The 22851-nt window shown below is 35.5% G+C and overlaps 1 protein-coding gene across 1 annotated transcript in view; it reads left to right on the top strand.

Moving 5' to 3' along the window:
- The window catches only part of LOC107594036 (inactive dipeptidyl peptidase 10), a 35810-nt gene extending 15272 nt beyond the window's left edge, over window positions 1-20538 (top strand). The window contains exons 9-26 of the mRNA XM_016283965.1: window positions 4009-4129; window positions 4402-4556; window positions 4738-4835; window positions 5119-5206; window positions 8594-8638; window positions 8824-8928; window positions 10177-10268; window positions 11339-11386; window positions 12465-12583; window positions 12696-12743; window positions 13855-13953; window positions 14741-14807; window positions 17032-17226; window positions 17519-17573; window positions 18378-18477; window positions 18736-18794; window positions 19741-19813; window positions 19890-20538. Of these exons, the coding sequence (XP_016139451.1) occupies window positions 4009-4129; window positions 4402-4556; window positions 4738-4835; window positions 5119-5206; window positions 8594-8638; window positions 8824-8928; window positions 10177-10268; window positions 11339-11386; window positions 12465-12583; window positions 12696-12743; window positions 13855-13953; window positions 14741-14807; window positions 17032-17226; window positions 17519-17573; window positions 18378-18477; window positions 18736-18794; window positions 19741-19813; window positions 19890-20113 (1791 nt within the window). The 3' untranslated portion in view covers window positions 20114-20538. The remainder of the gene's footprint in view (window positions 1-4008; window positions 4130-4401; window positions 4557-4737; window positions 4836-5118; window positions 5207-8593; window positions 8639-8823; window positions 8929-10176; window positions 10269-11338; window positions 11387-12464; window positions 12584-12695; window positions 12744-13854; window positions 13954-14740; window positions 14808-17031; window positions 17227-17518; window positions 17574-18377; window positions 18478-18735; window positions 18795-19740; window positions 19814-19889) is intronic.
- The last annotated feature ends 2313 nt before the right edge of the window (window positions 20539-22851 follow it).

The following is a 22851-nucleotide window of genomic DNA, read 5'->3' as shown; positions in this document are numbered from 1 at the left end:
TTTTAGTATATTTAGTTGTAGGTATTTTAGTAGTATGGCTTAAATTTAAGAATAATGGTAAATGTTAACAACTGTTGACAAATGTGGACAATTTGTCACATGACCTCACAACATTTGCTTCTTTAATTTAGTTAAAACACATTAAATAAAAATGTTTTATATTATTTAAATTCATTTATTTAGATTTTTGTAAATTTTAATGACTTGACCAGACTTGACAGTCATAGGTCATTGGATGATATTAGTTTTATTTTAATTTAAGTTAATAATTTTAATCGCCATCTTTTTCTGTCACCACTCCAATGACAATGGCGTTGATAAACGCGAGATCTCCGGCAAATAAGACTTTTATTCTGAATGATCTCTTTGCCTCTCACGAACAATTTTTTTATTTGTTACTGAGACTTGGCTTATTGCTGGTGACACGTCTTCACTCTCTGAACTATCTTCTTGACACGTCTTCACTCTCTGAACTATCTTCTTCTGGTTGCAGTTTTTTCAGTACCCCCAGGTCCGTTAGCCAGGGTGGGGGTCTTGCAGTTGTTTTTAAAGAAAAGTTTAAATGTAGACTTTTACCCTCTGACTCTTTTTGTTCGTTTAAATCTCAGTTAATTACATTGAATTCTTTTAAGTCTGTGCTATGTGTTTTAATTTATAGACCCCCAAACTCTCATGGGGATTTTTTTAATGACTTGACCAGACTTGACAGTCATAGGTCATTGGATGATATTAGTTTTATTTTAATTTAAGTTAATAATTTTAATCGCCATCTTTTTCTGTCACCACTCCAATGACAATGGCGTTGATAAACGCGAGATCTCCGGCAAATAAGACTTTTATTCTGAATGATCTCTTTGCCTCTCACAAACAATTTTTTTATTTGTTACTGAGACTTGGCTTATTGCTGGTGACACGTCTTCACTCTCTGAACTCTCTTCTGCTGGTTGCAGTTTTTTCAGTACCCCCAGGTCCGTTAGCCAGGGTGGGGGTCTTGCAGTTGTTTTTAAAGAAAAGTTTAAATGTAGACTTTTACCCTCTGACTCTTTTTGTTCGTTTGAATCTCAGTTAATTACATTGAATTCTTTTAAGTCTGTGCTATGTGTTTTAATTTATAGACCCCCAAACTCTCATGGGGATTTTATACAAGAATTCTCTGAACTTTTATCTGCAATTGTTCCCTCTTTTGACAAAATTAAAATTTTGGGCCCTTCAAAGCCCTTGGTCAAAGATTTCTTAAATTTATTAGAGTCATTTGATCTTTTACAGTGTGTTTTTGGTCCAACTCATGAGCATGGTCATGCTCTTGATCTTATTTTATCTTTGGGGTTTTCTGTTGGTAATCTGAAGATTGTTGATACTGTTTTTTCTGATCATAAGACTGTTCTTTTTATCTCAAATTTTCCATGTGATGTTTTAAGTAATGTTTCTGTTCCTGTTGCATCTCGTGTCCTTTATCCTCTCCTTTCACAGCTAGTAGTTTTTCAGCAGCTTTTGAGGTTTCTCCTTTACTCACTTTGTTTGAATCTCCCTGTCATAGTATGGATTTAGAAGAGTTGGTTAATCAATTTAACGCTTCTTGTTCTGATATTTTAGATGTTGTGGCTCCTTTCAAGGCTAAAAAACAAGGTTAAATTACAGCTCTGGTTAAATAGTACTTCCCGTGCTCTCAGGCAGGAGTGCAGGAGGGCTGAACGTAAATGGCTTAAAGATAAATTACAGGTCTCTTATGAGATTTTGAAGAACTGTCTGAATTAATATTAAAGGGCTGTCAAATTAGCTAGAGCAAATAATTTTTCTGCCATTATTTCCAGAAACTGTCATAATTCTAGAGTACTTTTTTCTACTGTTAACGCTGTGCTCCATCCTGTTGCCACCCCATCACTCATTCCTTCTGCTTATATATGTGAAGCATTCTTAAATTTTTTTATTGGTAAGGTCGCTGGAATTAGATCTCAAATGTCATCTGCTAGCAATGATCTGATCATTCCTGCCGATCCTATTAATCAGTTGACAAGTTTTTTGCCTACTTCTCTGCAGCAGCTTAAACATATAATTGCCCATATGAAGCCTACCAGGTCTCCAGGTGACGTCATTCCTTCTTCTTTGTTTAAGAAGGTTTTTGACACTATTGGTCCAAGTATTCTCTCTATTTTGAATAATAGTCTGTCATCTGGTGTTGTTCTGGCTAGTTTTAAGCATGCTGTTATTCAGCCCCTCCTTAAAAAAATTGTTTAGATCCCTTTAACATGAGTAATTTTAGCCCCATTTCGAAGCTGCCTTTTATATCTAAGGTATTGGAAAAAATTGTGTTGGAGCAGTTAAATTATTTTTTAAAGAGGAATAATATCTTAGATAGATTCCAGTCTGGTTTTAGAGCCGGCCACAGTAAAGAGTCTGCTCTATTGAGGGTCTCCAATGACATCTTAAGAGGCGCTGACTCTGGGAGTTGTGTTGTTCTACTTTTGTTAGATCTTACTGTAACATTTGATACAGTTGATCACGATATATTTATTGATCGTCTCAAGAATCATGTTGGTGTTCAGGGCTTAGCCCTAAAATGGTTCTCTTCTTATTTGAAGGATAGGACATTTTCAATCAGTTTGGGTGATTACTCTACTTCTACTGCTCCTCTTGTCTGTGGGGTTCCTCAGGGCTCTATTCTGGGACCAATTTTATTTTCTCTGTATATGTTACCATTGAGTTTTATTTTTGAAAAATGTGGGATTCATTATCACTTGTATGCGGATGATTCACAAATTTATTTACCACTGAAACAGGACCATAAATATGCTTTGCAGTCTCTGCATGAATGTCTGACAGAGGTTAAGTGCTGGTTGGCAAATAATTTTCTTCAATTGAATGAAGATAAGACAGAGATGATTTTATTTGGTAATAAGGGTTCCTGGGAAGAAACTGTCCTGTGTAAAAAACCTTGGTGTCATCTTTGACTCTGAGCTCAAATTTGGCCGACAAATTAATGGTGTTGTTAAAAATAGCTTTTTCCATCTAAGGTCAATATCTAAGTTGAAGCCATCCTCTCTTTTGAAGACATGGAGAAGGTTGTTCATGCTTTTGTGTCATCTCGTTTGGATTATTGTAATGTGTTGTATCTGGGTTTAAATCAGCTCTCTCTCTCTCGTTTGCAGCTTGTTCAGAACTCAGCTGCCAGACTTTTAACAGGTACAAAGGGGAGAGAGCATATTACTCCTGCGTTAATCAAACTGTATTGGTTACCTATAAGATACAGAATTAATTACAAAGTGTTGTTGTATGTTTTCAAGGCTGTGCATGGTCTATCACCTGACTATGTTACTAATTGAATTAGTGTCTGTCAATCCAGCAGATCTCTGCGCTCAAATGATCAACTACTCCTAATGGTTCCGTGATCTCGTCTAAAATGTAGAGGCGATCGTGCTTTCTCTGTGGCAGCTCCTAGGCTCTGGAATGCCCTTCCTCTGTCTATTAAATCTTCTCCAACTTTGGGTGTTTTTCAGAGTGCGCGTGAAACTCTTTTGTTTTCTCTAGCGTTTGACAATGCTTTTTAGCTGTGCATGTTATTTGTTGGTATAATTTATTTATTTTTTCTTATCTTTCTCTGTACAGCACTTTGGTTCCAGTCGTGGTGTTGAAAGTGCTTTATAAATAAAGTTTGAGTTTAGTTGAGTTAATTATCAGTATATTTAATTATAAAACATTATTAAATTGTGCATAACAAATCTCAAAATGGATATACATTTTCATACTGTATATAACGTTTTGATGGCTAAATTCAGTTGTAGCATTTAAAAGGACTGATTTTCCAGATTTTAGTGTTTTATTTGTTATTTCTTCAGGCAATATATTATAAGAATTTAATATTGGCCATAGCATTAAAATAATTATCAAGCTGTGATTTGAATTGTTTATATGCACTCAGCCCTCTTCATTTCTGAATATCCTTATAAACATTTTATATTAGGGCTTAATCGCTCTATATTAATGCTGGCTGTGTTTATTTGTTGACTCCAGGTCTCTGTCTTTGAAAATGACATCTACTACAAGCCAGATGTTTTTAGCAAAGCGATGCGTCTGACAGCCACGGGCAGAAACGGAATGGTGGTTAATGGACTGTCTGATTGGACCTATGAGGGTCAGTGATCTCGGACGTGTTGTCCCCTTCAAAACACTCTCACTGCAGTCCATCACTCTAATGAGTAGCCTTAATTTGATGTGTTTCTTTGAGACAATTTTGACAACCCCTTGAAGACATTGCAGTATTCACGAAGAGACTGTTATCTCATTTGATCTCATAAATACACAATGAGATGGGTAAATGAGATTTACGATAATCAGCGTAGGTCTACGTATGGGTTAATTAGCCTCATCAAAATTTAATTTCTGTCTTACCTTATTAAAATTTAGAGGAGATACTGCTGAAATACCCTGCGTTCTGGTGGGCAAAAGACGGCGCGCGCCTGGCATATCTGTCTATTAACAACTCAGCAACTCCTTTTATGGAAATTCATCACTTCCTGGGCGGAATCTACCCTTCTAATGTCCTCTACCCGTATCCAAAGGTAAGAACAGTGGACATGCAGCCAACTATTTTGTTTTACAAGACGAAATAACCTCAAAATGAATCCAGTATCACAGTAAAAGTTTATATTGAATCTTTAATGCAAATATATGCACTATTTATAGACTGTAAGAGCATTTAGTCTTTGATTTGATGATGTTGAAATCATTTGCTCTGTACAGGCGGGTTCCAGAATCCCATCAGCCAGTCTGTTTGTGGTGAATTTATATGGTCCAGCACACACATTAGAGATGATTCCTCCAGACTCCCACAACATCAGGTGAAGTTTATCTTTAATTATCGTGCGTCCACATTTGCGCAGATGCAGTGCACAGGCTATGGATATAGAGGTGTTCATTTTTAATATCCTTCTGAAAACATGGCGAAATGCCTCTTAACTGTCTATTGCATGTATTATTAAACAAAAACTTTTTTATATTGTAAAAAGCATTGCAAACCATTTGTATTCATTTCACTGTCGCAGTGTTGGTTGTAGGCAACGAACACGTTTACGCAATTCATGATATGCAAATAATTTAGGACTGAATGCTTTAAAATCCCAGCACACGTCTGACTGTGCGCTGGTTGAACCGGGTCCAGAACCAGTCTGTGCTGTGTGTGTGTGAGGCTACGACAGGAGCCTGCTCAGAGGTGAGGGGTTACCAGCTCATCCACTGCAGCCCACTGGGTGTCTTTAACTGAAAAGTGTTCATCGATTGGGCTCTCATTCCTTATTCTGCTCAGAACTTGCAGAGAATCTCTTACTTCTCTTCTGCCGGCTCAGCCTAATTTCCTTCTGGAGGCGTGAAAGACTAAGTCAGCTTTACGTCTAAGCCTCAGTTTTAATGTGCAGCCTGCTTTAATGTCACTCCTTTAAAGGTCACTCCCTTTGTATGTATGTGCTTGTGAATGACAGGAGCGTCTGCTGTCCTTGTTTGATTTCTACACTCTGTGTGTTGACAAATCTGTCAACAGTGCTTTATAATTGGAGGCACTGGGAGCTGCGCTGAAATACACAACAGAGTGCAACTGTCGGGTTCTGAAAGTAAAAATCCCATTAATTTTCTCCATAGATTTTTAACAATAATGTATAAACCTCTCAAGACTATGCGCTTTATGTATGTTAAGGGATGATAGATGATTCTGTCAACGCCACAAGCCATTTATTAAGTGATTTTAGCTTAATCACAAAACTTCTCAATACAAACTACTTAATACTGAAATGTATACAAATTTTAATCAATAACATTTTTATATGTAATATTATATACAAAAATATGATATATACTCTACTGTTGAAAAGTTTGGGGTTAGGGTTACGCCTATTGTTTTTGAAAAATCTCTTATGCTCACCAAGGCTGCATTTATTTCAGCAAAAGTACAGTAAGCAGTAATATTGTAAAATATTTTTACAGTTTAAAATTCATTTTTAATATATTTTAAAATGTAATTTATTCCAGTGATGCAAAGCTGAATTTTCAGCATCATTACTCCAGTCTTCAATGTCACATGATCCTTCAGAAATCATTTTAATATGCTGATTTGGTGCTCAAGAAACAAATACTTATTATTTATATTGAATATATATATATTATTTATAATTTTTAGGATTCATTTATGAATAGAAAGTAAAAAAGCATAAATGCCATTACTGTCACTTATGACAGTGTTTTCTTTCTTTGACCCCCAAACTTTTGAATGGTAGTGTAAATGTAATGTTATGATTGATCTGAAAGCTGGATGATTTATCTTCTTTTTTATGAATTTTTGAAATTTTTATGGATAAAATGATTGTGAAAATAGTTCAGGAACTCTAGCCGTTGAAGATGTGGGCTGATAAATGGTTGATATTAAAATTCAATATTATTTGTCTAAATAATAAAAAATGAAAAAGTAAAAAGCAGCTATATTTAAAGCTACAAGGTAATTTAGGCATAACAAAATTATAATGCATGTAGCAGAGGTCTTAAACAGTTTTTTTGCCGAGGCTTGGACTAGTGATAAGATGTGTGCGATTTTTCCTTTGGCCAAACCAACAAAAACGCATGAATTGTGAAGTATAGGACAGATAAAACAAGCCCTGCTAAGATTAGATACACGGAAAGCTAGTGGCCCTGATGATATACCTCCTTGGCTTCCCAAGAATCACGCAGAAGACCTGGCACCAGTTATAGCACAACTGATCAATACCTCATATCAAGTGGGTATTCTACCAACTGCATGGAAAGAAGCTAATATATGCCCAGTCCCAAAGGTTGCCCGACCAAATGAAAAATCTGACTGGAGACCAATTTCCTTAACTTCTTGCATAGGTAAAATGCAAGAGAGGTTTGTCTTGAAGAAACTTATGCCAACAGTTCTGAAAGAATGCAACAATCAGTATGCTTATCTGCCTAAACACAGCACGACGAATGCTTTGGTCAAGAATATACATACATGGCTAAGGGAGACAGACTATGGTCCGTGTGTTATTGGCAGATATGTTAAAAGCATTTGATCGAGTTGACCATGCAAGGCTTTTTCAGCATTTAACAACACTTAACCTCTGTCCACAGTTGTTGGCTTGGTTGTTTAGCTACACAACAGGAAGACGGCAAAGGGTGGTTGCAAACGGTAGAAGCAGTGAACATCGGGGGTTCCCCAAGGTGGAGTAGTGTCACCATATCTGTTTTTACTTCATATGTCAACCCGTGAAGTCATTTTTGGTGATACACTGGACACAGTTTATGCAGATGATATTGGTATATCACGAGCTGTAAAGTTAAAAGACATAGAAACAGACAAAAAGATGGAAATTGAGGCACTTGCTTTGGAAACTTGGGCACAAAATAACAACATGTTCTTAAATGGAAGCAAATAAGGATATGTTTAGCAAAAAATTCAATACAACCACCACAACTCATACTGGGAGGACAGGAGGTTCCTGTGGTATTACAGTCAAAATGCCTAGGGTATCATCTTGACAATTAAATGGTCAAGATGTCAATTAAATGGAAATTATCACATCGATGAGTGTGTAAAAAAGGCATCTCAACGTCTTCACTTTTTGCAAAACATGGAGCTTCTGCTGAGGATTTAGTCAGTATGTATTGCTCCTTGATCAGACCCTGTCTGGAGTATCCAAATGTGCTGTTAGTTGGCTTTGCTGGAAAGCATGCAAAAGAGAGCACAACGAATCATTGAGAGATTTACCAACACATCAATACATCTACCTGATTTACAAGGTTGGAGAGAGCAAGCCACCATCAAATTGATACAAGAGATGGCCCAGAATGATCATCCTCATGATCTTTTTCCACCAACCAGGGGTGAAAAAAACTGGTCGGCTTCTTAGGAAGCAAAGCAATTTGACATTATTCAAAGCAAGGACAAAATATTATGCTAGTTCTACCATTCCTTTTGGCGTTTAACTGTTCAATGAATGTAATGTGGATACTTATGGTCCTTTTTGCAGTTGTATTTGTATTTTTTAAAACTTTTTAGGTTGATGTGCGTGTGTTAATAGATGTATATTTTGCTTATGTATGCGTTTCTTTTTTTTTAGTAGTATTATTGAATTTGTTTGGAAAATTTTGTTTTTATATTTCTCTGGTATCTTTGTATTTTATGTTTTTTCCTTGCAATTTTATCTTTTAATGTACTTTCTGCTATAATTCAATATCAGTATTGCTAAGCAGAAAAGTAAATAAACTTCAAAATAATGCACAATATGAATAATTGATATTTGAAGGCAAATGTAATCTAAATGTAAAAATAGAGGAAATATGTAGCTTATATCTTAAATAAGGTTAACTTAGAACAGCCTAATGGCATAGATGTAGAACTCTAGATGTTCCTGACAGCAAATCTAAACTGCAAATAAAAATGAAGCATGCACTTCCTTAATGCGATGCCAATGAGAATGATGGATTGACTGAAACTCTGCATTCATGATGTACAACTCTCCCTGGCAGGCAGAAGAGAACAAATGATTTAAGCACATATTTTACTTATAATATATGACATGCCTAATCCTTTTAAAACATCTTTAATCTTCAGAGGCACCAAATGGCGATGGACTTCTGGCACAACAACCAGCGGCAGGTAAGTTCAGCCTCTCTCTCTCTCTCTTTCACTCTCTCCAGGGAGGCATGTAATCAATTCTCAGGCTGCGTTCCTCGGTTCCTAAAAGCTGCATCCACCTTGACCAGAAATGAATTGCATCGAAATGGTGTCGTCTCGTGTTGCTCTGTTGGAGGAAAGTATATTGATGGTGGCTTGTCCTACAGGAGGAGCCGTTGTTCACGGCAGATGCTTCCCTGTTTTACCTCATCCTGCCTGCCAAGCAAGGGGCCCGTGGGGAGTTTCTCCACATCGCCAGCCTCCCCGCTCAGGTCTGTGGGTGGAATAATTTCATACTCACGTTCTGCACAATGAAATTAGATGCCCTCATAAACTTTGTGATTAGAAACTTGAAGTACCCAGCGTATATGTGACTTTTTATGGATGTGTGGGGGCGATGTTAAACTCCTGTGTATTGTAAAGTGTTTCTCTCCATTGCATTGTAAAGTCTTTCTCTTTATTGAAATGTTAGACTTCTGATTTTAATAAATAGTTCAGTTTAGTTTCAGGTGCGCTAGCTCTTGATTTAGATTTCTGTTTGCTTTATTCAAAGTAATTTACACATTTATATCATGAGCTTGAAGTAACACATGTTATATGATGTGTTCTTAAGGATATTCCTAAAGCGCTTTTCTGGGCACTCAAAGCGCTTTACATAGAAGGGGGGAATCTCCTCAACCACCAACAGTGTGCAGCATCCACCTGGTGTCACACTCAAGTCAGGTGTCACACTCAGACACTTAAATCTAATATTGCCTTATCTTTCTGTCCACTACTTGCTATAATAACCCGCCTTCTCTTTAAACCTCATATAAGCTTTATCTGTAAAAATGAAAAATAAAAAAATAATTATATCATTATATAATAATAGCAAATTATATATTATATAATATACTAAATTATTATATGATATTACTAAATATACTAAATTACGTCTCTTAAATAAAGCCTGCAGATGGATCCACATGTCTCACGTCTTGTCAGCCCGTTACAATATATATGAAGAGTTCATGTGCAAAAACAGATAAATCCGTTTTTAACAATTAAAAAAAATCTTGTTTTTTCATTGTGCATTCCAATTAATCTATCAAACTGCAGTTGGGTTATTTTGATTAAGGTAACTAAAAAATACAGCTAACTAACACAAATCACAATAAAAACATGATAACATAATAAAAACCATGATTTTTGAAAATGTTAAATAACTGAGTTATCTGTTTTTGCAAATAAACTCTTCATATATATATATATATATATACTGTATATACATACATTTAATAGTTCTTAGTAATGATATTTCTTTTATTTCTTATTTTTATTTTATTATATGAATATTATATTTTATATAAATGCATTAATTATAACCTTTTTATTTTTTTATTTGTCTTTCTTTCTTCAACTCATTTGCTATCTGACGCTTAAATGTATTGTTTTCTTATCTTCCTGTCCACTGCTTTCCATTATAACTTGCCTCCTCTAATAAGCTTTTTTTCTATCTATTTCTCTTTGTTTTTCTTCAGACTTCCACTCCTTCTGTTTCCCCTCGCTTTCTAACATCAGGGAACTGGGATGTAACCTCACTGTGTGCCCTTGACGAGGAGAACGATAAAATGTATGACAGATCGAATTTTATGAGCAAACCATTTCAACTCGAAAGCCTCAAGACTGTGTCGTAAAGCATCCCATAGTCAACCGAACTACCTAATATGAGTAATTATTGAATTAATATATATATATATATATATACTGTATATACATACATTTAATAGTTCTTAGTAATGATATTTCTTTTATTTCTTATTTTTATTTTATTATATGAATATTATATTTTATATAAATGCATTAATTATAACCTTTTTATTTTTTTATTTGTCTTTCTTTCTTCAACTCATTTGCTATCTGACGCTTAAATGTATTGTTTTCTTATCTTCCTGTCCACTGCTTTCCATTATAACTTGCCTCCTCTAATAAGCTTTTTTTCTATCTATTTCTCTTTGTTTTTCTTCAGACTTCCACTCCTTCTGTTTCCCCTCGCTTTCTAACATCAGGGAACTGGGATGTAACCTCACTGTGTGCCCTTGACGAGGAGAACGATAAAATGTATGACAGATCGAATTTGACAAGCAAACCGTTTCTCAAAAGCCTCAAGACTGTGTCGTAAAGCATCTCATAGTCAACCCAACTACCTAATATGAGTAGCTAATTATTGAATTATTTACGCCTAGCGATCCTATTTAACCCACCGAATCAGCAAAGATGGCACTTAATTAAAATGAATACAGTAATTTAATGTTGAAATGGCTGTAATGACTGTTATTTTCTCTCCGGCTTTGTTCTCTAATTGCAACCGCATAAAACAAACCCTCTTGAATAACCATCTCAGAAGTCATAGCTTTACAGAATTTTTTTCCTCATCTTTCCAAAGCATGAATATTTATAAGTAGTCAGATCTATAGCTCAAATCAAAGTTTAGGCCTGCAAATCAATGACTTACGATGAATCTGGTACTGACAGAAATGAATGCATGTCACTGACTTCCCTTTTCATATGTAACCGCTACAAACCTACTTAGTATGCAGGTCGTATGTGGAAGTAGACTCTATTATAAGAGGATAAATGACTGTCTACAAATAGTAACTCAAAAAGCTTTTCAGATTTTCTTAATGTGTCTTTCCCTTGCAGCTATTTTCTGAGTACGGAGGAGTCGCGGCAGAGCAGACACTTATACAGGTGGGTTCTCTCCCAAACCGATACGTCTTATAAGCTGTAATTGAGTATTTTATCATCACTGTCTAGGAATTCTGCGCCTCTCATGCCGTGCTGTGCATTTGCATCTAAATCAATCTGCCAGCGTTTGCACACCCTGTTGTGTTGTATTTCATTTTCTCGATATGTTGATTATTACATGTTGATATTCTGCATCCGCATTGACATTCCAGTTTCTGAGTACGTATGTTCATTGACGACTTGTGTTGTAATCAATTAAATCTTTCCAGTCTACGTCTGAGATGTGTTTCAGGGACATTTGTGAAAAGCCAATAGACTTTTTTTCCCCTCTAGTGAGCTCCAGGCAAGAAGTCCAGCTAATTCATTTAGCAGGAACAGCAGCTTAGGAGAGAGAGAAAGTCAGAGGCAGAGAGAGATAGAGAAGGTTGAAAGGGAGATGGGTAGAGGGGGAGGTGCTGCACCTCACAACGATTTAAAGGGTGTTCTCTAACCTTTGATTAATGCTTCAAGACTCTCACTTGCTCTCTGTGGGCCACAAGTTCTCATAGATTTTTTATTGCGACTATCCGAGCAATATGGTGAAAGTGCAAAGGTCCAGCATTGGGCTTAACCAAAGTGGATAATGGAAAACCAGATCAGCACGTGTGTGTGTGTGTGTTTGTATTGGAATTTATAGGGACAGTTCAGCCAAAATTGTATACTATTGTTTATTTATTTAAATAAGTTAATTTTTATTAATCAAGGATGCATTCATTTGATCAACGTGACAGTAAAGGCATTTATAATGTTACTTATGGCTGACTTTCTTCTATAACTTTTTCTCACGTCTTTCTGACTTTCTTCTGTGAAATGCAAAATGAGAAATTTCAATGTTCATGCTGCTTTTTTAGACAGTGGGCTGTCAAGAGTTTAGTTTTAAGCTTAGGTGTTAAATCTCATTTTGACAATCCTGATCACTATATGTGGTCAAATGAAGGTCAGATAGGGTTGGAAAGAAAAAGAAAAAGGGTGGATTTAAAGTTTGATTGCATCAGCATTGATGATGAATTGTGTAATAATGAAATGCTTGCTTGTTGCCTAGCGTGGAGCTCGGAGGAGTGTTTCATCGCCAGTGTCTGACATGCAACCTGTTTGAGCGATGCAGCTTCTTTAAAGCAGACTTCAGTCCCAATCAGACATACTTTACCCTCTATTGCTTGGGTAAGATCACACTGAATCTCATGCACAAATGCAGACACACTTAGGCTGATGAAAAAAGACATTCTCATCTCTGTCAAAAAAGATGTTTCTCATCTCTGTCATACTTTTACAGGCCCAGGTGTCCCAAAAGTAACCATTCACAGCACAAGTGACCCTTCCAGTAAGTAGAATTAAAATTTTTCTTATTTCAAGCTGTTGTGTAGTCAGCCGTTTGTGGCTGTATAACAGAAAAAAAATATTTTAATTGCCAATACAATTGGGTCAAAAAATATATTTTTTTAATTTAAATGCATCCTACTGAACTTAGTTATAGTTTGCTGTATTAAGCATTTATAAAATATGACTTTTATTATTGTTCATACTTAAAGGCACAATATGCAATTTTTAAACATTTGGGATAATGTAAGTGCACAAGTCAGCAAAATATATAACACTGTTCTAGCGGTTTTTGGATATTTTAATAAAAAAAATCTTACATATTGTGCCTTTAAGATTATGAGATTGTTTGAATTCCTAAAACTGTGTAATTCGTCCTAGAAGTTTCTACTGTAACTTTTTGTTCATTAAAAAAAATTAAAAAATTCAGCACAGCTGTTTTCAACAGTGATATTAATAAATGTTTCTTGAGCATCAAATCAGCATATTAGAATGATATCTGAAGGGTCATATGTGACACTGAAGACCGGAGTAATGATGCTGAAAATTCAGCTTTGCATAACGGGAACAAATTACATTTCAATATATACTAAAATAGAAAATAGTTATTTTAAATTGTAATAATATTTCACGATATTACTGTTCTTACTGTATTTTTGATCAAATAAATGCAGCCTTGGTGAGCATAAGAAACTTCTTTAAATTAAGAGATCATACCGACCCTAAACTTTTGAACTGTAGTACATACATTGAAGGAGGGAACCATATCTACAGACTAGAATATCATAGAGGACCACCTATAAACTACCTAGAACACCTTAATGATCACATAGCAACACCCAAGCACTACTTTATTCACTTAACTTTAATTGCCCATATGATTCTGAGAAAAAATTGAATTTATTTTAGGATGAAAGCACCCCAGTGAGTATTTTCAGTTTGTTGTAGTAAGAGTGTTCTCTAAAACATTAAAAAAGTGCTTCAAGGTATCCTCTTGAATTGTATTATCTTGCTAGATTCATTATTTCACAGTGTTAATATTTAAATACTCCGATGTGGTGAACTGTTCTGGTTTTATGCCAAAAATGGATTAAGTCTGCGTTCTGCTCTTGCAGGATACACAGTGGTGGAAGACAACAGCCTCCTCGCTAAGTCTCTTGAAACCAAGAGGCTCTCGGAGACAGTTTTCCAGACGCTTTCGTCTGACAACAGAGGTAAAAAGATTTCTTAAGTAACTGATTACATTCCTCCTTTCAGCATAAACTGATTTCAACATTTTACAAAGCCAACTAGATTTAAGAATCAATCAGATAATTGTTTCTTTCTGGTTTTGCTCATTGTTTCCTCACAGCTGTACCATTAGTGGTGCCTTTGGGGGAAGCCTATTGCAGCGTGTGTATTTTTGCTTGTCCACACATGCAAACCTTCCCTTGTACATCTGTGTATATAAATTGCACATGTACTGTATCAGGTCCCTTGACTATGTTTGTTTGTGCATTGAAACCAAGAGGCTCTCGGAGACAGTTTTCCAGACGCTTTCGTCTGACAACAGAGGTAAAAAGATTTCTTAAGTAACTGATTACATTCCTCCTTTCAGCATAAATTGATCTAAACCTTTTACAAAGCCAACTAGATTTAAGAATCAATCAGATAATTGTTTCTTTCTGGTTTTGCTCATTGTTTCCTCACAGCTGTACCATTAGTGGTGCCTTTGGGGGAAGCCTATTGCAGCGTGTGTATTTTTGCTTGTCCACACATGCAAACCTTCCCTTGTACATCTGTGTATATAAATTGCACATGTACTGTATCAGGTCCCTTGACTGTGTTTGTTTGTGCATGTGTGTGTGTGTTACTGAGAGTTTGTTAAAAACCAGCAGTCTCATGGGAGCTCATTTACCAGTGGTTAGAATATTGATGAGATGGTACCCAGACTTCCTTGCAGTATAATACAGTAGAAACGGACGTTTGTTCTGTTTTAACTGCCTTTGCGAATAATTACAGACCTAGATCTGAAGATGTCCCTGCCTCCTGGGTACGAGGGAAACCTGCACTCTCTCCTTATTATCATGTAAGTGTCTCCCCTCACAGTATGATACTGTTAGTAAGGCAGCATTGTATTGTATGGAAGCCCATTTCTGCATTAGAGTAAAAATGAGACAGGTAATTATGAGATAAAATGTATATAAAAGGCCACATTGTGTGAGACACTACAATTCAAAAGTTTGAGTTTTATAACTTAAGCTTAAGCTTATCAAGGCTGCTTTTATTTGATCAAAAAATGCAGTAAAACATTGTAAAATGTTATTAAAACGGTTCTGTTCGAATATAACTGTTTCTATTTGAATATATTTGAAATGTAACTGTTTCTATTTAAATATATTTTAAAATGTAGTTTATCTTCATTGTCACATGATCCTGCATAAATCATTCTAATATGCTGATTTGCTGCTCAAGAAACATTTCTTCTTCACAATGTTGAAAACACTTGTGCTGTTTGATATTTTTGTGGGAACATTTGACATTTTTTCAGGATTCTTTGATGACTAGAAAGTTTAAAAGAACAGCATTTATTTGAATTAGAAATCTTTTGTAATGGCATAAATAATCATAATAATAATAATTGTGAGGTGGGGATCTCCTCAACCACCACCTGTGTGCAGCATCCACCTGGATGATGCGACGGCAGCCATAGTGTGCCAGAACGCCCACCACACACCAGCTTATTGGTGGAGAGGAGACCGAGTGATGAAGCCAATCAGAATATGGGGATGATTAAGAGGCCATGATGGTCAGAGGGCAATGGGCAAATTTGGCCAGGATGCAGGGGTTACACCCCTACTCTTTTTCGAAGGGCATCCTAAGTTTCAGCTCAAAATACTCCACAGATCATGTATTATATCATTAGGAGGCCATGATGGTCAGAGCCCAATTGGCGAATTTGGCCAGGATGCCGGGGTTACACCCCTACTCTTTTTCGAAGGGCATCCTGGGATTTTTAATGACCACAGTGAGTCAGGACCTCGGTTTAACGTACCATCTGAAAGACTGTTTTTTGACATATATAGTGTCCCCATCACTATACTGGGGTGCTAGGACCCACCCAGACCACAGGGTGAGCACCCCCTGCTGGCCTCACTAACAGCACCAGGTTTTCCCAGGATGTCCAGGTACTGACCAGGCTCAACCCTGCTTAGCTTCAGTGGGCAACCAGTCTTGGGCTGATATGATTTATTAATAATCTTAATAAATCATAATAAAAAGCAAAAATGACAAAATATAAATCTAAAAAAAAGTATGAATGTCTTTCAAAAATAAATAAATAAACAATAAATAAATAAAAGACCCCGACTTTTGAATGGTAGTGTATAAAGTCACACTGAGATATAAAAGTTGCAGTTGTATGATTTAAATTTGTGAGCTATAAAGTAACAAATGTGAGCAATAAATTAGCGACCATTTCAAATTTTGAGATTTGTAAAGTCACAATTATGAGAAGTTGCAGAAACCTTTTTGTTTATTCTGAGGTAGATAGAAGCTTCCATAGTAATGACATTTCTTAAACATTATTATGCTTTTTCTAAACCATAATAACCATAACTCAGCTCCTCTTAATGACACATATTTGCATACTGAATTGTGATTGGTGTCTTTCTTGCATGTATAAAACTTACATTCTGTATCCCACAATGCAATGCACTTTCCAAAGTGATTGATAAACCAGAAGTAATATTGATTCAACTTTCAAATTGTACACAAAATCGAAATAAGAATGCAAAAAGCTTTATTTAAAAAAATGAAACCGACACTTGCTGAATCAGTGCAGCAATAGAAGGTCATGTGACAAGGATGTACCATAGTGAACTGATGCCTACTGCTTAAATTCAATAGTAGGCTGTATATACTATAGTAATAAGCCAGTGTTGCATTAAGATGCGTGCTGAGTGTTCTGACGGTGACAGATCAGCACAGCAATTCATATGTACACCAAACCAAAGCCTAAAACTTACGCTTGCCTAAAACTTATTTTCCTGCCTTGCAAGCAGCAGTATCTCTTTCTGGAAATGCAAATCAAGTTAAGACTCTCTTCTCCCTCGCCGTAGTTGGTTAGGCTACATGATTTATGAATGCTGTGTTATTAATAAGCAATATGCACAAGCTCGATTGAGATGCAAGAAGTGTTCAGCAAGTGCCAACACATTTACAGAATCAAGATCAGTCTGCTGATGTCTTTTTAATCTACAATGTGACAATATGTGTCAACACCTCCATCCATCCATTCTCTGCACCCGTAGTGACAGTATTCCAGGGAGGCAGTCGGTAACAGAGGAGTTTGCCCTGGGCTGGCCGGAGGTTTTATCCAGCCTGCATGGAGTGGCACTGGCCTGGATCGACAGCAGAAGCCAAGTCTCACAGGGACAGAAAAGCAGCACCCTGGACCCTCGCAAGCTGGATTCCCTACGCATTAAAGACAAGCTTGGAGTAGTGGAGTGAGTCATTCTCTTATTCCAGTTATTACGAATAATACCTATAATAGAAAAGTCATTTTGCACGCAAAATATCTGATTAGGAAATGCTTTATGCTCTGAAGCAGACGCTGGGATTTCTTTAATTATTTTGTTGAACACTTGCTTGACTAATTTAATTTAACCTACTTCTTGCTCAAGGCAAAAAAAAAGCCATGTTTATATCTCTGCGGATTTAATACGTTGGCTGCTTATAAAAACCAGTCATTTATCATAAATCCTAAATGCCACCTGAAATTCTCATGTTTCGTTTCAGATGGTTAATGCAGTTGCCGTACATTGATGGGAGAAGAATTGCTGTTTATGGAAAGGTAAAATATATGTTCTGAAAATGGAGAGTTCAACGTCTGATTGGATGAGTCACATTTGAATAAATAGCTGATTTATGCAAGTTGGAAACTGTAAACGGCCTACAGTTAGGCTAATAAGTGCAGCTGTATCCACCCACTTTTTCCCATGGTGTTGGTTGTGGAAGTATTTTTTTCTCATTCATTTTTTCCATAGGGATTTGTTTTAAAGTCTTCATTAATGCATTATAAGCCATGAACCAAACCAATCAGCTATGAGGTGAATTACAACATTACAAACTTTTATTTGAAGCAGAAGAATATTTGAAATTGGACAAAAAGACAAAGGTACAAAACTGTGCATTTAATGGCATTAATGAGCTTTAATATGTGATTTTGGTGGAACTTTGTTCACAGCAACGTGGGTAATGTAGTTTTTCATCAGTAATTCCACTGTTAACACAATTCTTTAAAATATAAATTGAAATAATGTGAACTGAATGATGTAACAAAAGCATATACCATTAAATAACAACCTCAGAACTTTGTTTATTGAACAATGGTGTCTAAAAACCACCTAAAGTTTTGCATTAAATAGATTTTTACAGTGATTAAGGAGGGTTTATGCATTGCATCATTTCAAATAACAACCTAAAAGTAGTCAGATTGATTTAATGCTCTGGCTCTTGTGGTCTATCACTTTTATACACATCTTCTTAGCAAACGAATCCCTTTGTAGACTTGCATCATATTCTCACTTGGGATATGTACTTTGAATTTAGTCTTCAATTGCAGAGCTCTGACATCAGCCTTCTTTTGTCCTCACAGGGATTCGGTGGCTATTTAGGTTTGAAGATGTTGACGGCAACCGACCAGATGTTCAAATGTGCCGCTGTCATGGCTCCCATCACAGACTTCAAGCTCTATAGTGAGTTCCAGCTCCATACACAATGGCAGAACAATATTTTTGGACATTCTTTGAAGTACATTCTATGAAGTGCCTTGGAGTGCTTCAGAATACCATGGTATGTGATATGGTAATCATTCAGTCCCGTGGTATATATCAAAGTATCCTGGTACTACTTTTTTTGTTAGCGTATCCATGTGATAAATGGTGTAATCTGCAGTGCACTACAGCTTCTTTTCACATTTATGTGAAAAAAATGGATTTAACTTTGTTTTTCAGGTGCTGCTTTCTCAGAGAGATATCTAGGCCTTCCAGCTAAAGAGGAGCATTCGTACATGGTAGACCTTTTGCATCAACCTTTTCATTCATTATCAAGCATTAAGTTACAGAATAGTTTTTTTTACTCCTCAGGGTAAAAATTAGCTATAATTTAAAATAAATCACATTGTGACAGTTACAGATTCAAGACATAAAGGCACATTTGTATCACAGATAGAATATTAAATATAAAGTTCCAACTTTGAGATTTAAAGTCATATTGTAATAAAGTTAGTTATGAGAAACAAAGTCACAATTGTGACATGTAAAGTCAAATTGTAACATTATACATTGCAACAGAGTTACAAGAAACAAAGTCACAGTTGTGAGTCACATTGTAACATGTTACATTGTTACAGTTACAAGAAAGAAAAGTCAGTTGTGAAATATAAGGTTACATTGTGACAAAGTGTAACTGTTAAAGTTACAAGAAACAAATGTACAATTTTGGAATTTAAAGTCATTGTGTCGTTACCTTGTGACAAAGTTCCAGTTACAAGAAACAGATATAAAGTTACATTGTGATGTATAACAGTTATGAGAAACAGAGATTTTTAAATCTCATTTAAACTGAGATTTAAAGTCACATTGTGACCAAATTCGTTACAAGAGATAAATTCACACTTGTGAGATATAAAGCCACATTGTGATATTTAAAGTTATAGTTGTGAGAAAGTCATATTGTCACAAAGTTATGAGAAACAAAGTCACAGTTGTGAAATTTAAAAATACGTTGTGACAAAGTTACACTTACAAAAAAACAGACACAATTATGAGATTTTAAGTCATATTTTGACATTTAAGGTTACAGTTATGAGAAACAAAGCCATTGTTGGATGAAAGTTCACATTTGGGAGAAATGAAATAGCATTTATGAGAAACAAATTTGCAACTACCTTTGTGTTTTACATTTTGAAACAATCTTCTATATTATGACTGAGATGCCAATATGTTGTTTCTTTGCAGGCTGCATCTTTGTTGGATGACATTCACAAGCTAAAAGATGAAAACTTCCTCCTCATACACGGGACTGCAGATGGTTAGTTTCATTATAATAAATCCTTCACATACATCATTTGTGGATTTCCAGTCATGTTTTACTTTGGTGTGTTTAGCACGGGTACATTTCCAACACAGCGCTGAGTTGTTAAGTCGTCTGGTGAAGGTAGAGGCCAACTACACCCTTCAGCTGTACCCAGACGAAGGGCACTCCTTAAGAGAAGAGCGGAGCAACCAACACCTGCACCGTACACTCCTTCACTACTTCCAAAACTGCCTCAAATACGACCCCTTCCTCAACATAGAGGAGGAAGAGGAGGACGACGAAGAGGAAGAGTGATCTCTTCCACTGTGTCTGCTCTCGGTCCTCAGAGGTGCCCAGTACTGGTGTCTAACGTCAGGATGCGTTATTTCACCAAAGGAAAAAATTAGCAAAATGGAGATCAAGAGGACCAAATTCACCAGCTATTTTGACTCAATTTGGGGATTTCTTATTTTTTTTCAGACTGCAACCGTCAATGTTTCCTGAGCGTCCAGGAGGATGAAATACAACTGCTCTGGTTCATACAGTTTTCAAGGAAATCACACACAGTATAATGTCTAAAGGACCCCATGCAATCAACATCTTAAGTCAGTTTATGTGTAAAATGGGTAAAAGATGCATGTTGATCAGCCTTGATATTGCTGCGCCACCCTGTGTTCAAAGATGGGAAAAATACCAGTAGTTTACAGATTCAGTGTTGTTATTGTTTACTAAAACTATTTAAAAAATGTGTTAATTGAATTAAAATTAAATATAAATATTAGGCTGCATAAAAAAACTTGAATGAAAATTAGAAACGTTGCCTTGGCTACTAACAGAAATAATAATAAAAGTTGAAGTTTTAAAATGACTAAAAATGTAATAAAAATAAATTAAAGCTAAAAAGAAATATTTAAAAATGTCAAAAGCACATAAAATTACTAAAACTACTAAACTAAAATGAAAACGAAAACAACATATAAAAATTAAACGCTAATTTAAAATATGAATAAATGCCAAAGTAGTATATAAATAATACTAAATAACACTGAAACTGATGCTGATATCTATAAATAAGAGTGGATAATGTAATGCTGCAGAGATATGGAACACAAATGAGATTGCTGACATTAAATGAATGCCTATTTTACACAATATTTATTTAAAATTCACAAAAAATGGAAACGGAGACTATTTCTTATTCAATGACAGCAAACCGAACTAGCACGTCTGTTAATCAGCCTTATGGACATTGTTATTGGCTGATCATCTCAACAAGACCAGAGATCTGATCTATCACTAGCCTATACTGTGGAAGATTTGATTGAATGTAAACTGCTAAATGTAATTTGAACCTGGTTCTTTATATGCATGACAAACCGGCTGCATGGTGCTGTATATTCTGATTCTTTCATAATCTCTGTGCCAAACACAATAGTAATTTGTGAAAAAAAGTAGAATTTGCATACAGTGTGTTAACCCAAAACACGCAGTGTGCACATACAGCAAGTTTTGAACATCTCCAAAGTATACAGTAAGAGTACAAAATCAATGACTCGCACTGCATGCTGCTGTTTACAGAAGCCTCATAAGGTCTCCAGCATACATCATATCTCTTTATAAACATCGAGCCCTGCTGTGCGCAGTTTCACACAGAGAGTAACTATTTTAACTGACAGGCGAACACAATTTGTTTCCGTTGCTATTGTCATGCATATGCATATTTCATGTTTACAGATCAAACGTGCCAAATACTCTGTGACCAAACCTTTCAGTACTGACTTATGTTACAATTTTGAATGTGGCAGTTTTTTACATTTATCTGTAAGATTCTTTATGCAGGGTTTTGTTAATTTATATTTTTGACAAAAAAGTCTATAACCATGGTCAATTTTGGTTTATCAGTTGGTAAAATCAGAGTACTTTTATAGACAATGTCCAAAAAAGCATGCATTTGCATATATGCTTTTATAGATAAACTATTGTTCAAAAACTTGGGGTCGGTAAGATATTTTTAAAAAGAAATTAATACTTTTATTTAGCAAGGACATATTAAAGTGAACAAAAGGGACAGTAAAGGCTTTCTTATTTTAAAATAAATGCTGTTTTTATTAACTTTCTGTTAATCAAAGAATAAAAAAAGTAATTCCACAAAAATATTAAGCAGCACAACATTGATAATAAAAAGAAATATTATTTATTGATACTAGAATGTTTTCCGAAGCATCATGTGACACTGAAGCAGTTGAAAATTAACTTAGCCATCACAGGAATAAATTATATTTGAAAATATATTAAAATAGAAAACAGTTCTTTTAAATTGCAATAATATTTTACAATATTACTGTGTTTACTGCATATTTGACTAAATAAATGCAGCCTTGGTGAGCATAAAATTTTTACCGTCCCCACAATTTTGAACAGTAGTGTACCTCAATATATGCAGGTTTTATCGAGAAGTTCACCAACTCATGACATAATGACATATTTTAAACATCATAAAGCTCATGAGAAAACAAATTGGACAAAATGACTATTAAAGTTGGCTAGTTTAAAGTTTCTAGTCATAGAACACAAGATATCAGCCGTCCCACCTGCCTTCAACTTTCTCATTCACCAACCAAATGATTATTTATTTTTTGTGACCTTCATGTATTGCTGAAATGTGTATGTAGAAACCTTGTAAGTTTTGTGTGTTGACATTGTGACGCAACTAAGCAAGTTACATATCCCAGAATGTCTTGTTGTGCCGTAGGTCCAAGAGAATCCTTCCTGCCAGAGCCATGCCAATGTTACAGGCAGCATGAAGTCTGAAATGAACGTCCTTGAGCCTCTGTATCTATATATTTGTATTTAATGACCCTTTTCCAATAAAGTCTGAAATCTTTGTGTATATGCAGTCTCAAGTAATTTCAGGACAATGCGCATACTTAAACAGCCAAAGCAACAATTCACATCAGGCTAGTTGATATTGACAAGAAGCAGCATAATTCAAACCTTTATTAAAAAGCTTTAAATTATGCTACAATTATAATTTGGAGATGCATTCCTTATTT

Source organism: Sinocyclocheilus grahami, unplaced genomic scaffold (assembly GCF_001515645.1).
Source record: "Sinocyclocheilus grahami isolate Dianchi unplaced genomic scaffold, SAMN03320097.WGS_v1.1 scaffold178.1, whole genome shotgun sequence".
Classification (NCBI taxonomy): Eukaryota; Metazoa; Chordata; class Actinopteri; order Cypriniformes; family Cyprinidae; genus Sinocyclocheilus; species Sinocyclocheilus grahami.
The sequence above is the reverse complement of the archived record's forward strand: the minus strand, read 5'-3'. Positions and strand labels throughout refer to the sequence as shown.